The sequence below is a fragment of the Apodemus sylvaticus genome, chromosome 3, assembly GCF_947179515.1.
Source record: "Apodemus sylvaticus chromosome 3, mApoSyl1.1, whole genome shotgun sequence".
NCBI classification, from domain to species: domain Eukaryota; kingdom Metazoa; phylum Chordata; class Mammalia; order Rodentia; family Muridae; genus Apodemus; species Apodemus sylvaticus.
The window spans coordinates 151,103,822-151,119,804 of NC_067474.1; the positions used below are offsets into that span (position 1 = coordinate 151,103,822).

General features: G+C 43.3%; 1 protein-coding gene across 9 annotated transcripts in view; it reads left to right on the top strand.

Annotated features, from left to right (window-relative positions):
• The window catches only part of Usp48 (ubiquitin specific peptidase 48), a 58,453-nt gene that overhangs the window by 18,795 nt on the left and 23,675 nt on the right, over positions 1–15,983 (top strand). For 3 of the 9 annotated variants that reach the window (XR_007977128.1, XM_052177806.1, XM_052177811.1), the window contains exons 11-19: positions 1,355–1,483; positions 1,967–2,116; positions 6,154–6,351; positions 8,034–8,148; positions 9,937–10,067; positions 12,354–12,425; positions 14,370–14,494; positions 14,579–14,701; positions 15,083–15,144. Coding sequence is in view for 8 of the 9 variants with exons in the window: in XM_052177806.1 (XP_052033766.1) it covers positions 1,355–1,483; positions 1,967–2,116; positions 6,154–6,351; positions 8,034–8,148; positions 9,937–10,067; positions 12,354–12,425; positions 14,370–14,494; positions 14,579–14,701; positions 15,083–15,144 (1,105 nt within the window). In the remaining variant the exon portion in view is untranslated. The remainder of the gene's footprint in view (positions 1–1,354; positions 1,484–1,966; positions 2,117–6,153; positions 6,352–8,033; positions 8,149–9,936; positions 10,068–12,353; positions 12,426–14,369; positions 14,495–14,578; positions 14,702–15,082; positions 15,145–15,983) is intronic. The other 6 variants (XM_052177807.1, XM_052177813.1, XM_052177809.1 and 3 more) reach the window with 3 other exon arrangements.

A 15,983-nucleotide genomic window follows, 5' to 3' on the forward strand; every position in this document is an offset into this window, starting at 1 on the left:
GAGGTTATTTAACACCACTAGGCATCATTTGTAGCAGCAGTTCCTGCTTCAAGGAGAACCAAGCATATTTTGTCTTAGGGATGGCTGTGCCATGAAAGCATAGAGGCAGAGGAGCCAGGTTCAGTTCCCGGCTTACTCCCTGGTGGGGAAGGGAAGTTGGCTGGCCAGGAGGCTAGTGTTTGCTAGAGGGAGATTGTGTCATCCTCCTCCCAAGGCGAAGACAAAAACTGTAGCAGAGAAACTGTTGTGAGCCACAGTCTCAAGTCAGCTCTTTCTCCTCCACCTCAGCTATCACCTACCAGACAGTGGCCATGGCTTCTGGAGTTTTCAGTTTCCAGCACCCAAGTGGCAGCTCCCAACCATATTACCAGGCATAGGCGGGCAGGTGCCCGCCTGGCTTCTCAACTGAGAGTTTTTAGTTTGGTGTTTTGAACCAAGCCCAGGTTGGCCTTGAGCTCTCCTGCCACTAGGTTCCATGTTTTTGTTTTTATTTTTTTAAATAAGTCCCTCACATCTGACCTCTTTTAAAGATTTATATGAGTACATAGTCTTTAGACACACCAACCAGAAGAGGGTTTCAGATTCCATTAGAGATGGTTGTGAGCCAGTGCTGCCTGTGTTTATACATGCACAGATGCACTGAAAAAAAACAGATATAACTACCCAAGGACCTGCGACATTTCTATGGCCTTTTAATGGTTTAGAGCTTAAGCTATTTTATATTTAAGTGTGCATGCTCTGCTGTCTGAGAGTACCCCATGCTCTTAGTGCCCGTGAAGCCAGAAGCTTGTCAGAACTGGAAGCATAGGTAATAAGGGTTTTTTTTTTTTTTTGGTTCTTTTGGTATTTTTCGAGACAGGGTTTCTCTGTGTAGCCCTGGCTGTCCTGGAACTCACTCCATAGGCCTCGAACTCAGAAATCCGCCCACCTATGCCTGGTAATATGGTTGGGAGCTGCTACTTGGGTGCTGGAAACTGAAAACTCCAGTCCTCTGCAAGAGCAGCTAGAGCTCTTAATGGTGAACCAGCTCCCCTGCTATTAGAAACTGTGTTTGTGTGTGGGTCTCCTGGGTACCATCCATTTTGTTTTTCTGAGAGAGGGTCTCTAAATAGCTTGGCGCTTGTTGTTTAGGACCTGTGATCCCCAGGGATCTACCTCTTCCCACAGCCTGAGCTGAGATTGCAAGTGTGTGCTGCCAGGCCCAGCTTTTCAAATGTGGACTCTGGGGAAGGAGTCAGGTCACATTTGTGCAGTGAGACCTTTATTCACTGAGCTTTTTAAGTCATAGTTTATGTACTGCCCTCCCCCACCAAACCTCTAACCCTTCTAGTTGTCTTTAATTTCTTTTTCCCAGCAGAACCTTCTAAATCCCAGACCCGTAAACCCAAGTGTGGCAAAGGAACTCACTGCTCTCGAAATGCATACATGCTGGTTTATAGGCTGCAAACCCAGGAAAAGAACCACACAATGGTTCAAGTCCCAGGTAACCACTTTTCCTGATTGTTTTGGGGAATGCCTTAGTTCTGTACGCCAGATTGATTAGAAGCCTGCCACCATATTGCTCGTTATGACAGGTCTGATCAGTATGGTAAGTGTTACTGAAAAGTGAGTGCTGGTCACAGATCTCCCAATTACCCAGCTTTTGGAGTGACTGAACCTTAGGCAGAAGCAAGTTTTAATAATGTTAAAGGGAAAAGGTAACCTAGATTGAAGTTTGGCTTTATTTTGTTCAAGTTCTAGAACAAAAGAAATTGGAGCACCTGGTGGGACCCTTTTGGGAGTCATTGATGCTCCTGGGCATTCCGGGTGGGCCCCTGGTTTCTCTCCCCATTAGGCCTCAAGGCCTCAGCCTGCAGGTCTAGTAAAGGAGTCACCGACATGGAATAATAATAATGTCTATATCCGTGTAGTCTTTGTCTTAGGAAAAGGGGAATAAGGTTGGTTTTTGTGTTTCTCTTTTGGATAGCCTTTCTTCAGGAGCTGGTAGATCGGGATAATTCCAAATTTGAGGAGTGGTGTGTTGAAATGGCTGAGATGCGCAAGCAGAGCGTGGACAAGGGCAAAGCGAAGCACGAGGAGGTGAAGGAGCTGTACCAAAGGTTGCCTGCTGGAGCTGGTCTGTGAGATTCCAGGACAACGCTATTGCCATTGAATGCCTGGGGTTTGGTTCTGTGGTGTTCTTATCTACCTGTTGCAAAAGTATATGAAAAACCTGTTTCCCCCTCTTAGAGGCCAGCTTATACATCCTAAAATTCTGCTAACTGGCAGTTAACTAGACATAGAGTATCCCATATACTTTGAAAAGGTCACAGGAGGCTGTTAGGGAGTGAAATCCTTGGTCCACACTCTCTCCACTCAGGAGCTGTGAAGACTCTTCTACTGTGGGCTGGTGAGGCAGTTTAAGGGGAAAGTTTGTGCCACCAAGCCTGCCATCCCTGAGTTTGATTTTTCAGAACACAGGTTGTTTTCCAACCTTTGCTGGGGTGCTACCCTCTCACCACAAACACATAGAATGCAAAATAAGAAAAAAGGATATTTTTCCTGCCACATGTGGTGGCATATCTCTTCAATCCCAGCAGATGCTAGCAGATCTATGAGATGTAGGCAGACCTGGTGCACACAAGTTCCAGGCTATCCCTGGCTGGTAGTGAAGCCTTCTCTCTTTTTTTCTGGGAGATACAAAATGTTTCTAAAGATGATTGGATTGCTGTGTACAGTTTTTACTATGAAATGTTAATTACGCCAGTTTCTCGCTCATCTCTGGCTTAGGCGTAACATACAACCCATTCTTTTTGTGTGTTGTTTGAGTTTACCTTGTGCCTTCAGAGACAGCAATTTGTTTGTGACAAAGCCAAGTTTACTCCTAGATATGGAAGAGAGCAGTGTGTCAGAACTTAAAAACATAAAATTAGGGCTGGAGAGATGGCTCAGAGGTTAAGAACACTGTCTGCTCTTCTGAAGGTCCTAAGTTCAAATCCCAGCAACCACATGGTGGCTCACAACCATCTGTAACAAGATCTGATGCCCTCTTCTGGAGTGTCTGAAGAAAGCTACATTATACTTACATATAATAAATAAATAAATCTTTAAAAAAAACCATAAAATTAATTTTAGCCATTCCTGTTGTAATTTTACATCAAAGCTGGCTTTAAGTTGCTAGGTCTGTATGAAAATCTAGTGTTCTCTCTGGTGACTGGTACAGCTCAAGGACAGAGCATATTGCTCACACAGATAGACCTGGTTTCTACCCCAGCACCCAAAGCGGAAGAAGGTCATTCCGAACTGCTGCTTAATTTGATTCCATTCCTTCTTTATGACTTCTTGAACTGTGTTTTTGGGTTTTTTTGGAGGGGAGAGTTCACAGACTTTATAAGTTCACCAATGAACAGGAAGTGAACCCAGAGCTTCATCGCTCAGTTCATGGGCCTCTGTTTAAAGAAGTTGGCCCTCCATTCTCTTCAGGCAACCAGTGTCAGTTTCTATGCTGTACACAAGGAAAGACTTCTGCCCTAAGACAGAGACCTGAAGCAGTGAAGGTGGGGGCCTGGGAGAGGCAAGAACTTGGGCCTGGGAAGTCGCTGGTTATAGTGCCCATCTCCTCTGTACCTCGGCCAGTCAGGAGTCCCACATACATAGTGGAGAGTCCTTGTTCGGAAACCAGCTGTTTTTATATTGTGTTAGTTTGCAAATCTTAGCTTGTCAGCATTCTTTTGAAAGGCCACCTGCCCTAAAAATCCAAGGCTCACCAGAAACTCCAGCTCTTTTGCCTCTGTTATTTACACTCAAAAGTACTTGACCTTTAGATAGATATTTTTCGTGCTGTTATTATTCAAGACTCTTAACTTTGCTGTGTTCAAAGTCCACTGGTTTTTATTTTTAGTTTTTGAGCCTGGCTTTAAACTCACTTAGGACTTTTTGGCTTTTTTCAAGATGGTCTTAAAACTCACTTCCTAGTCCTAGACCCTGAGCCATTACCACAACTGACACCTTCTCAGGACCCTAGCACACTCTCAAAAGCCAGAAACTTGTTGGTAAGGATAAGCAGGATGTTAGATCAGAACGGAGGGCACAGCCTCTGCTTTTTCTTGCTGTTCTTAAAGTCAGAAGTGATGCCACTTACATCAATTCATAATCATTTAACAGCTAAAATAGCCAACATTTCACTTGGGAGTTTTCAGTGGGATTCTAGTAGTGGATTAGACAGTTTGACTCTGACCCACCTGTCTTTGAGTCGCAGTATGCACCTCTTGGGTATCTTTAGTTATCCTAGGACCCCCTCCTTATAGTGGTTAGGTTCTTTTTGTCTTTTGGGACAAGGTCTTATCCTAGCTCAAACTTGTCTGTAACTCACCATGTAGCCCCTGATGGCCTCAAGCATGATGAGTCTCTAGCCTCTGTCCCCTGGGTCTGAGCATCTTACTAGCCAAATTCATTTAGTGTCATCGTCATCTTATCAATAGAAGGTATTGTCCTATGTTCACCTTCTTGTGAGAGGTGGAAAAACAGGACACCTGGAGAATTAATCCTTAAATGGAATCCTCTATCAACCCACCCACCTTGAAAAACTTAATATTATTAAATATTACTCAAAACTTTATGCTTGGACTTTTTCTCAGGAAGTAGCAGTATCGTGGAAACTTTCTCTCTGATATGGGTCACTCTGGTACCCCATTCTTTTGAGACCTAGCCTAAAACCTGATCAACAGCCCAGAATTGGGGAAAGTACACAGAGCTGTTGCCTTCCCTCTGGGCTGTGCCTCACAAAGGCACGTGTGTTACGGTTTTGTTTCTCATTTATTTATTGGTGATGCTGGGGATTCGGCTCAGGGCTTCCTCAAGTTAGACAAGTAGTCTACCACTGAACTACAGCTCTATCCTTTCCTGTGCTGTTATCTTATAGATGCCCTGACCATTTTACCTGTTCCGTGTCTTACGGTTTCCTCTTATATATATTGTTTGGATGTATAATTAACTTTTCTATATCTCTTTTCTTCCAAAAAGCTCAAAATGCTTCACATATCTTATCTTTTACACTCAGCAACATCTCTGTGAGGTAGGTAGAAGGCAGGTATTATTACCTTCATTTTGCAAATTAAAGATCTGAAGCATAGAGAGTTTAAGGGACTTGCTCACACTCATGTTGAGGTTCTTGAGGCAGAACTTGGATTAGACCTTGGTCTCACCTGGCAGTTGCCACCTGGCCTGTAGCTAGCTACCTTAGTGCTGTTGAGAAGAGGCCATGGCTGTCCAGTCTTCAGTGCAAAAATACATCTGACACTTCCCATTTTCTCCCCCCAAATTGCACTAAAATTGAGTGGCAGCTAGAGCCAACTTTTTCTATGTGACTGGTGAGCAAAGCTGGCCAAGGTGAGCTTGGCAGTGAGTGTCTGCCCTCACATCTCGCCAGAAGTAGCACACAGTACAAATTCATGAATTCAACCTCTGTATGTTTTCTCCTATGTTTTATGCTGGGACTCACTGGAGATTTTGTAAGTAATCAAAGTTGTCCCTTTATTTTTAATTTTGCCTTTTGTGGCTTGGGACTCCCTCTCCCCAAATTAAAATTCATTTTATGATAGCTGGTGGTCTTAATTTCTGAACTTCAAAATTATTATTAATTTTGTTCTAGTGTACTGTGTCCTAGAACTCATGTTATTTTCTTGATCTAAATAATGAAATGATTTCTTAACCCCAGCCTCCCCTTGGTTGCAGGAATGTTGAGTGTTGAAATGAAGTGTCGTTGTAGCTGACAAGGTTGATTTGTAACTCAGAGCTCGGTCCTAGCTACTCATTTTAGTTTCCAGATGTGTACCACATACTTCCGAAAAGCAAGGGAGGAAGTGCATATGTTTTCCTTCAGCACATGGTGTCCTCATGGAAGCTCTGCTGTGCTCAAGCAAGGCACTTTTTTCTCTCTGTGGATGCCTCTTGTAGAATGTGGCTAATAATACCCGCCGATCCCATAGGGCTCTGCAGATGTGTTTCCACGCACACCTTGAACTCACTAGCTACCCCGTCAGAAACCTCCCCGCATATCTTCTGATCCTGCTGACTTTGAACAAAGCTGGCACTGTTTTTTGAGGACAATGACTTGTATCACTTAGTCAAAAACTGTAAAATTACATAGTTTTTTCCCATTCCTTCCTCTCTCAGAGCCCTATGAGTTCGTCTCTCTGGAATGGCTGCAGAAGTGGTTGGATGAATCAACACCCACCAAACCTATTGATAATAATGCTTGCCTGTGTTCCCATGACAAGCTTCATCCAGATAAGATATCAATTATGAAGAGAATATCAGAATATGCTGCTGACATTTTCTATAGTCGATATGGAGGAGGTCCAAGACTTACTGGTAAGTTAGAGCGTCTGCTCTGCTTGCAGAGTGATGCATAGACTTTGCAGATTGGGTTTGCTAAGTGGAGCTAGGCAACTGAGGGAGTACTGACAAAATGTGATCCCATTAAACAGGCAGGCGTTGCCTAATGTAAAGAGCCTTGAACCTTTGTCTCCTTCCGGTCTTGATTCTGTAGGTTTAGGAGATTGTTTCTTACTAGAAGCAGAACAGGCACTTGACCTTCTATTTCTGGAGAAAGAGGTGGTCTGGTGAATCTTACAAACTCCCTTTTCACGGAACTTTCTAGAATAATCTGTACTGGTAATTTTTTTTAATAAACCAAAATGACAAAAAAAAGGATATTGTTTCTTAGTTTATAAGTGTGTTTAATTCTCCCAGGAATGTGCAGAGCTGTGTATTACTAGGAATAGCCAGTCTGTTTACTTCTTCTCAGGAACTTTTCTATACATTTATGTTTAAATTTCTCTTTGTTTAATGGCATCTGAGTGTTCTGCCGGCATGTGTGTCACCGCGCCATGCCAGCAGCTTTCTTTTTAATGAGCTAGCAACACAGATCCCTTTCTAATCTCCGAGGCCCAAGGAATCACATGACCTCCAGGTCCCCTTTCCTGAAGCCAAGTGCTAATTTTGTTTCTGAAGCCAAGTGCTAATTTTGTTTCTGCCCAGCTTTTAATTAAATGCTATAGGCCTGTCTGTCTATAGGATTTTGCATTCAAAAATTAATAAACCATGCAATCAGTGGGAAGCTCTTTTTCTTTCTTCCCTTTTTTTGGTTTTGGTTTTGGTTTTGGTTTTTTCTGAGACAGGGTTTCTTTATGTAGCCCTGACTGTCCCAAGTGCTGGGATTAAAGGCCTGCCCCACCATCGCCTGGCGGAAACTCTTTCTTTTAAATCTTATTTTTAAGAATGTTAATGAGTATGTCTGTGCACCATGTATGTGTGTGATACCAAGGAGAGGCAGGTCAGAAGATGGCATCCGACCAGACTTGACCCTGGGTCCTTTTTTTAAAAAACAAATGCTTAGTGCTTTTGTTTTTGAGAGTGGGCTGAGCCATCTCTCCAGCTCCCTGAAAACTCTGTTTCAAAGAATCATTTCAGGACCAAAGTGGTGGTCAGAAGTGAAAGTATTTGCCACAATTCATGCTGACCTGTGCAATTCCTGCAATCCCCATGATGGAAGAAAACTGAGTCCACATGGTCTGCAGATGTGCACTATGATGCATGTACATTATATACCCACAGTAATAATACATGAAACTTAAACATTTAAAGAATTACTCTAGTCAGGCAGTGGGGGCGCCTGCCTTTAATCCTTGCAATTGGGAGGCAGAGGCAGGCGGATGTTTGAGTTCGAGGCCAGCCTGGAAGGTCATGTCTGCATGAAGACCATTATGATATAATTAGAGGTCGGATGTATTGACTCTTCTTGCTCTGGCCAGCCATTTGGTTCATGTGGTACATCATACTTTAATGCCATTGTTAATTACAGCTGATAACATTATCTCTTCCTTATATAGAACTGGTCCTTTGCAAGTGTCTAAATTAGCAAAGCTCAGATTCAAATTGTGCTGTAAAATTTATGCTTTAGATTTAAAATTCTTGTGTATTTTGTTCAATACAGAAATGTTCTCAGGCAATCAGTGTGAGAATGACATTTGTTTCTGATACATTGCCTTTAGTGAAAGCCCTTTGTAAGGACTGTGTTGTAGAACGCTGTCGTGTGCTGCGCCTGAAGAATCAGCTGAATGAAGATTACAAAGCTGTCAACAATTTGCTGAAAGCAACAATCAAGGGGTATGTTACAGCATTGTTTCTGAGTTGCCAGGCTGTTACCAGGCAGCTGCTTACACATTTTGAGAACAGAGCTGGCTGTTAGAAACTGGAAGGATAGCAGGTAGACAGCAGGGCTGTTGAGGTAAAGCTTGTGCAGTGAGTGTGGCTCACATCTCTGTTCCCAGCATTTTACAGGCTGACGCAGTCTATACTGCATGAGTGAGTGTCCTTTAAACTTCTTTTGCATTCATTTATAATATGTGTGTGGATGTGTGTGTTTGGATATGTGCGCCTGTGTCACAGAGCATGTGTCATGGATCATGTGTAGACATAAAAGAGGACAACTTTGAGACATTGCTTCTTTTGCGCCGTGTGGTTCCTAGGGATTGAACTCAGGGACTTGGTAGCAAGTGCCTTTACTGCTGAGTCCAGGACTCTTTAAAAGAAAGAGCATATTTTCCTTGGATTTTCTGTGTCCTTGTCTTGCTAATGTGAAGATGAGCTGAATTCCTCAATACCTACATACAAAGTATAGGAATTCCAGGAGGCAGACATGAGGGGCTCCTGGAACAAACTGGAACCAGTGAGCTCCAGGTTAAAAACCCTTCTTCAGTAAATAAAGAGGAACACCTCCAACATAACTTTATACCTCTAAGCACACAAATTTAACACCTACCCCCACAAATTTTACACATGCCACACAAACATTTTAAGCTACATTAAAAACTTTATGTGTGTAGGTGTTTAGCCTGCATATTCTTCTGTGCTCTCACATGCATGGCTGTTGCCCATGGATGCCATGAGAGGGCATTGGATCCCTGGGGACTAGAGAGAACAGACAGTTGGGAGCCACCAGGTGGGTTCTGGGAATCAACCTTGGGTCTTCTCAAAGAACAACCAGTCTTTCCACTGAACCATCTTTCCAGCCTTTAAACCAGGATTGGGGGGGGGGGGGTTTGATTGTTTGTTTTTATTTGTGTGTGGGTGGGTGGTTTTTGTTTTTTTTTGTTTTTTTTTTCTTTTGGTTTTTCGAGACAGGGTTTCTCTATCACCCTGGCTGTCCTGGAATTCACTCTGTACAACCGGCAGGCCTCAAACTCAGAAATCCACCTGCCTCTGCCTTCCAAGTGCTGGGATTAAAGGCGTGTGCCATCACTACCTGGCCAGGACTTTTTAAAAATGAATTTCTGGACTGTTTACTCTGTTAAAAAAAAAAAGAGCCAGACACAACCTTCATTTTGTTAAGAAAGGAAGAAGAGAAGTCTCTGCCTGACTATGTGACTTGGTATTCAGGTTTGAAGGTACAGGAAGGTTGTGTGGAGAAAGCATCCCATCAGGCCTGGAAGGCAGTGTCCCATTCCTTCAGCAAGGATGACATAAAGTTGAAAGGGGGAGCTAAGTGGGACATCCTCCAGAAACACAGGGTATTGGAAGTATGTTGACCCCAACTCCAGAGCAGCTGTCACTCAACCTAGAGTCATTAAGTGATGGTATCTGCTGTGCTCATGTTAAGAGTGTCTTTGTAGCAACTTAGAGGTACAGCCAGCCATATGTGCTGAAAGTGATCAAGCTGAGGCTGGGATGCAATTGGCATGGATTTTAGCTTGATGCATGTGAAAGACTTAGAATAGGATGGAGGTAGTGAGGTGTGGAGATGGCTCCCATCAGGAATTGGATTAAAGGGAGTTGTGTGCTCAGTAGTTGATTCGAATGTTTGTAATTGGTTTTAGTTGTAGGCTTCAGGGAACAGTCAAAAAAGGGAACTCTGGGAATCGCCTACTGGGGTTTAACCCTCTCTCTTTTCTACAGCAGTGATGGCTTCTGGGTAGGAAAGTCTTCCTTGCGTAGCTGGCGTCAGCTGGCTCTTGAACAACTAGATGAACAAGATGGTGAGGCGGAGCAAAGCAATGGGAAGATGAACGGGAGCCCCTTCAATAAAGGTGACTGGGTGTTCTTACTTCCAAACTTAGAACCCTTGCAGTTGTGCGTGTGTGCCTGTGCGCTTGTGGGTGCGCATGTGCATTCACAGGGTTCCTCCCACCCCTGAGCTGTTGCTCTGCGGATGTGTGTCCCTGGCCTTTTCTTGAATGTGGGGATTCATGTATGTATGCTTAGAGAGTTGGAATGTCAAAAACTGCACTGTGGTTCCCTCCCCCATGTGCCCTCCAGTTTGGGGCACCTGATGCGATGTCCGGCAGCTGTGCTGTGCTCCTCTTGCTCATGCGCTAGGTGGGCAACACTAGGCCAGGGCCCTTTGCTCTTTCAGTAAAATTGCTAGATTAAAAATTGATGTCCATGTTTGTTAAAAATGTTCAGTAAGTCTCAAGGTCTCTTAGGGGCAAAAATATCATGTTCAAGCCTTTAATATTCGACTCAGTGTGATCTCTGCATCCTGCCGCAAGAAGGGCAGGATCTGGACAGCTTATTGCTTGTCCATTCTTTGAGCCCTGCCTTTAGAAATCCTGTTATTTAAAACCTAGCAGTAAACAGATACCAAAGGAAATTAAGGCATTTAGAGTGACTTTAGGTCTCCAATGGAGCTTGTGATTCTGTCTGTTACTAATTTTGAGTTTAGTTGGAATAAGTGATGGTTAGTGACTTGTGAAGTTATTTTTCACCCCGATTTTTGTTATTTTATGGTACTGGGTTGGTACCCAGAGCCTTACGAACTAGGCAAGAGCACGACCTCTGTGCTAACCCACAGTTCTGTAGACTTATTTTCAAATACTGACATACATACATGTATTTTATTATTTTTATTCAGCTTTTTTTTTTTTTTTTTTTTTTTTTTTTTGGTTTTTGGTTTTGGTTTTGTTTTTTTTTTTGGATTTGGTTTTTTTCGAAACAGGGTTTCTCTGTATAGCCCTGGCTGTCTTGGAACTCACTGTGTAGACCAGGCTGGCCTCGAACTCAGAAATCTGCCTGCCTCTGCCTCCCAGAGTGCTGGGATTACAGGCATGCGTCACCACCGCCCGGCTTTTTATTCAGTTTTTAAGCTCTGTTGAAGTTTTCAACACTATGCATTACCCCCACCCCCTTATGTAGCTGAGGCAGGTCCTAAACATCTACAGTTGAGGGTGACCTTTATACCTTCTGACCTTCCTTCTTCCACTTCCCGACCTGCCCAGTCATGTGTGTTCATCCGCCCACTGCCCTTGGAGGTGGGGCATTGCTCTTACAATATAGTTAGGTAAGCCTGGAGCTTGGCATCTCCTGCCTTGCTCACTGCTCAGTTACATGTGTGCACTGCACTTGCCTGAGCACACAGCCCAGGCTGACAGGAACTTACTGTCTTCCTGCCTCTGCCTCCCACATACTGAGATTATAGGTGTGTGCCTCCACACTTGGCAATGATGTAGCTCTAGTGTGTTAATACTGTCTCCTGTCTTAACCTAGAAAACCCTTGAATAACTAGTCTAGTCTCCCAATGTTCAAGATTTCTTCCTTAGATACATTTTCAGAGTCTACATATGGAGACAGTGCAGACAAGCAAAGAGAGGCGGGTATTGATTGTAACAAGACTTCTCAAACATTAACATGTGTCTCATGTAAGGTTTCTGTAAGAGCGGGTGATGAGAATGACAAATGGCACACATGTGGCACTTGGTAGAGATTTAGAAAAAGCAAATTTTATTGGCTTTTTATAATTTCTTTCTTTCATTCATTCATTCATTCATTTTGAGACAAGGTTTCTTACCTTGGTTGTCCTGGAATTCTGCTTTATAGATCAGGCTGGCCTTGAACTCCTGAGGGAGATCCATCTGCCTCTGCTTACTGGCATTAAAGGCACATGTCACCACACCCAGCCTGTTTCCCTCCCTCCCTTCTTCCTTTCATTCATTCATTTATAATTCAAAGTTTCTGTATGTAGCCAGGATGTCCTAGAACTCAGTCTAGACCAGGTTGGCCTCACCCCTTTTCTTTTTTAAGTAAAGACAGGACAGGACCGGTTGTCCCCTAAAAAGTTCTAATCTTTCTGTGCTGGTTGTCCCCAGACCTGGCTTCACAGCAAGCTTATTTCATAACTCTTCAAGACCATTAGCTGGCATTGAGGTTTGCCCTTCACTGCTAAGGGAAAGGAGAAGCAGCCTTTCTCTTCACGGCTGTGCAGGACGTACTTGGTGTCAGATTGCAGAATGAGCTCAAGTTTCCTTTCTTTAAGTTGTTCTGCTTTGACCTGTGACCTACACCAGCCAGAGCCATAACTGTCTGTTCCTTTTGATTAGATGAATCGAAGGAAGAAAAGAAAGAAGAGGAGGAGGAATTAAATTTTAATGAAGACATTCTTTGTCCTCATGGTAAGCCTGAGTCTGCATCGGCTCGCCGGGTCTTGTTCTACACTTCCCCCTGACTTTGTCACCCTCATGGTTTGTTTTGATTTTTTAAGTTAGAGTTTCAGCATTAACACAGAATTCTTCTCCCTGTACCTTCCAGGTGCTGGGATTACAGGTGCGTGTCAAAACACCTTCCTGAAAGTTCTTATAATAACTCTCACAATGTCAGTCTGAGGTCCAAATGCATTTTTCTGTTAGGTTTCACCCCACTGTTAGGAGTCAGTGTGGGTTGTAGGAAGTGCTGTCCCTGTTCACTACAGTGTCTGAGCTCTGTGCACTTGCAGGGGCTTAGGGCTGCTGGAACTTTCCTTTCCTTGTTTTTACTGGACCGGTTTTTTACTGTTGAACCGCATGCAGAAAGAGGGAAACCTGCGTTCAGTGTGTCCCATACTTACCCATCTCTGTTCTACCTGTGTGTGTCCCTCACCCTCCAGACAGAGCTTTGAATCTTATCAGCCTTATGGCTTTGCTTTTATATGTGTGGTTAGAGGGGACATTAATTATACGACAGAGGCTGACAGTTAACCATCTAGTAGATTAAGGGTGCTGTGTACTTTTCTGCTCATTCATTTTGAAAAGGCTCATTCTTTGTAGTCTAAACTTGCACTCAGCTTGGGGAGCATCTGTGTCAGTGCTTACAGAGCTGGATTCAGGTGTGACATGTCTGCAGGGCTTGCAGGGGAGTCTCTTTCAATGGGTGTGGTAGAGCACCCCTTTAATCCTAGCATTCAGGCAGCAATCAGGTGAATGGTGATCTCTATGATTCAGAGGACCAAAAGGGGGTTAGGGGACAGAATAACTCAAGGCTACATTTTGTGTTATTAGAATGCATTGGGCATGCTAAAGACAGCCTTGTTAACTCAGGTGCTGTGTGCTTTTGGTAGATTCACCCTTGTACTCTGACATGTGTCTGTATTGCTTGTTAACACTTCTGTAGTTTCCTGCCCAGTGGGCATGGAATGAACTTGCTTGTGGGTCTCTGACCCTGGTTCACTCCTGTTTTACTTTGCAATGAATATCTGAAAATAATAGAAATCAGTCTAGGGATGTACTTGACACCAGGCTTCTGGGGATTTAACAGTAATTGAGCACTCTGAGATTATTGTGGTTCTTCTGATCATAGCCAAAGTGTTCTTCTTTTGTCTTATTATTGCTGACTGGGTGGCATGGCCCATGTACACCCTCCAGCATAGGAAGTTAAAAGGCCCTTTAGCTCCCTTGTTTCATAGATTCATAGAAAGCCATGATGGGCTGGAGAGGTAACTCAGTTTTTGAGCATTCTAGTTGATGCTCTAGTTGATGCATAGAGCTGATGCCTTCTTCTGACCATGCCTTGGTACTGTACTGTGGTGTACTGATAGACAGGCAAAGCTTCCATACACTTAACCTAAAATTTAAAAAAAATGTATATTAAAAACAAAATAAAAACAAAAATAAAATAGGAAAACCAGAACCAATTTGGAGGTTGAATGGCACAGATTCTGATGAGTCAAGCCATTGCTCTAAAGAGCAGACTGAGGTCCACACAGCCTTGCCTTGAACGTACTGCTTCAGTGCACAATGCTTTTAGGAGTCCAACAAAGTCTTTGGGGGGGAATTAGGAATTTTATGTGTGACCCGAGACAAAATGCTCTTAACCCCTACCAGAACTCAGATCCTAAGGTGGGTGGGACTTAATTGCAATGAAATTAAACATTGAGTTTGTGTGGTGGCCTGGTTGTGTTCATGCTGGCCCTGCAGCTGGCGCCAGTGCTGACACTCAAAACATGAACCAAAGAGCTGACAGAACAGAAGGGAGAATGCATCAGCATAAGGACTGGGGACCAGTGCTGTGGCACCACACACAGAAATAGATGTTGACTTCTTTCAGCCCTGTTTTTAAGTAAATTTTTTTCCTTTTTATTTTAGGGGAGTTAAGCATATCTGAAAATGAAAGAAGGCTCGTTTCTCAAGAGGCTTGGAGCAAACTGCAGCAGTATTTCCCAAAGGCTCCTGAATTCCCAAGCTACAAAGAGTGCTGCTCGCAGTGCAAGGTGCACAGCTCCTAATGTCTGTGGGAATGGTTTGCCCCACCCTGTGCTCAGTGGGAGTCAGCTGACTGCTTCTGTCTTTTTCAGATACTAGAACGAGAAGGTGAAGAAAATGAAGCCTTGCATAAAATGATCGCAAATGAGCAAAAGACTTCACTTCCAAACTTGTTCCAGGATAAAAACAGACCGTGTCTCAGTAACTGGCCAGAGGTACTGTGATTGCCTCAGAGAGAAAAAGCCCAGCTTGAAAATCCTCAGCCAGATTTATGTGAGGTCATCCTGGCCCTTTTCTCGTTCTCCTTGACTTCAAAAGACACACCAGCTCACTAGTTCCATTTTATTGCACAACCTGAATGTTAACAAGGGGTTTGTGTTGTGATACCGTGGTTCACAATGGGTATGATAGCTCACATCTATGACTGATGGTGTGGGAGGCTACAGGTATGTTGTCATTGTGGGTAGGAGGACAACCTGGGCATGCCACAGCGCAATTTCCAGGCAAAGTTGAACTTCAAAGAGAGAATTTCCTTGAAAATTGAAAGGGGTGTTGGGGCGGGGAGCTAACATTCTGTTTGTGCTTTCTGTTTCCAGGACACGGACGCACTCTATATTGTGTCGCACTTCTTTTTAGATGAATGGCGGAAATTTGTTAGGTAGAAACTAGAAATTTCTTTTTGTTAATTTTTGTGGGTTGCCTCTGGTATTTTATTTTAAAACTCAGTGGATTCCACTTAACAGTGCATTCTTGGTTATTTTACTTCGAATATATAGCTCTTCCTTTTTTGTTTTGTTTTTGCACACAGGAGATCTTCCTTTTCTAATAAGTTATACAACTAAACCCAAAGCAAAAATTTAGTAATATCCATTTATACATATCTTTAGTTTAAAATTATAAATTTTTTCTTTAAAATGTGGAGTCAAGTGTAGTGTTGCATGCTTTTAACCTCAGCACTCAAGAGGCAGAGGCAGGTGGATCTCTGAGTTTGAGGACAGTCTGATCTACATAGTGAGCTTTACGACAGTCAAAGCCACACACAAAATAAATGAATACATAAATAAATAAAATATTGCAGATTATGGAGATAGATGGCTCAGTAGTTAGAAGGTCAGGTAATGTGAACTTTTGAAGACTATTGTAAACTATTTTGAAGACTGATGTGAACGTGATGAAGACTCCTGATGGCAGCATTGAGCTGTCACCATGTGATGTTGTACCGACCAAGTACACACATGTGAACATGCATGCATGTACTCCTTCCCCACCACTTCTCTCACACATAGACACCAAGTGAACATTTATTTCAAATTAAAGTTGTTCAGGTATGGTGGCAAACAAATCCCAGCACATTGGAGGTAGACACAGGCAAATCTCTTATGATTTTGAAGCGCACCTGGTCTTGTCTACATTTAGAGTTCCAGGATAGCCAAAATGGCATAGTGAGACCCGGTCTCAAACACCACAATAAATGGGTACCTGGGTGGTTGGGCAGGC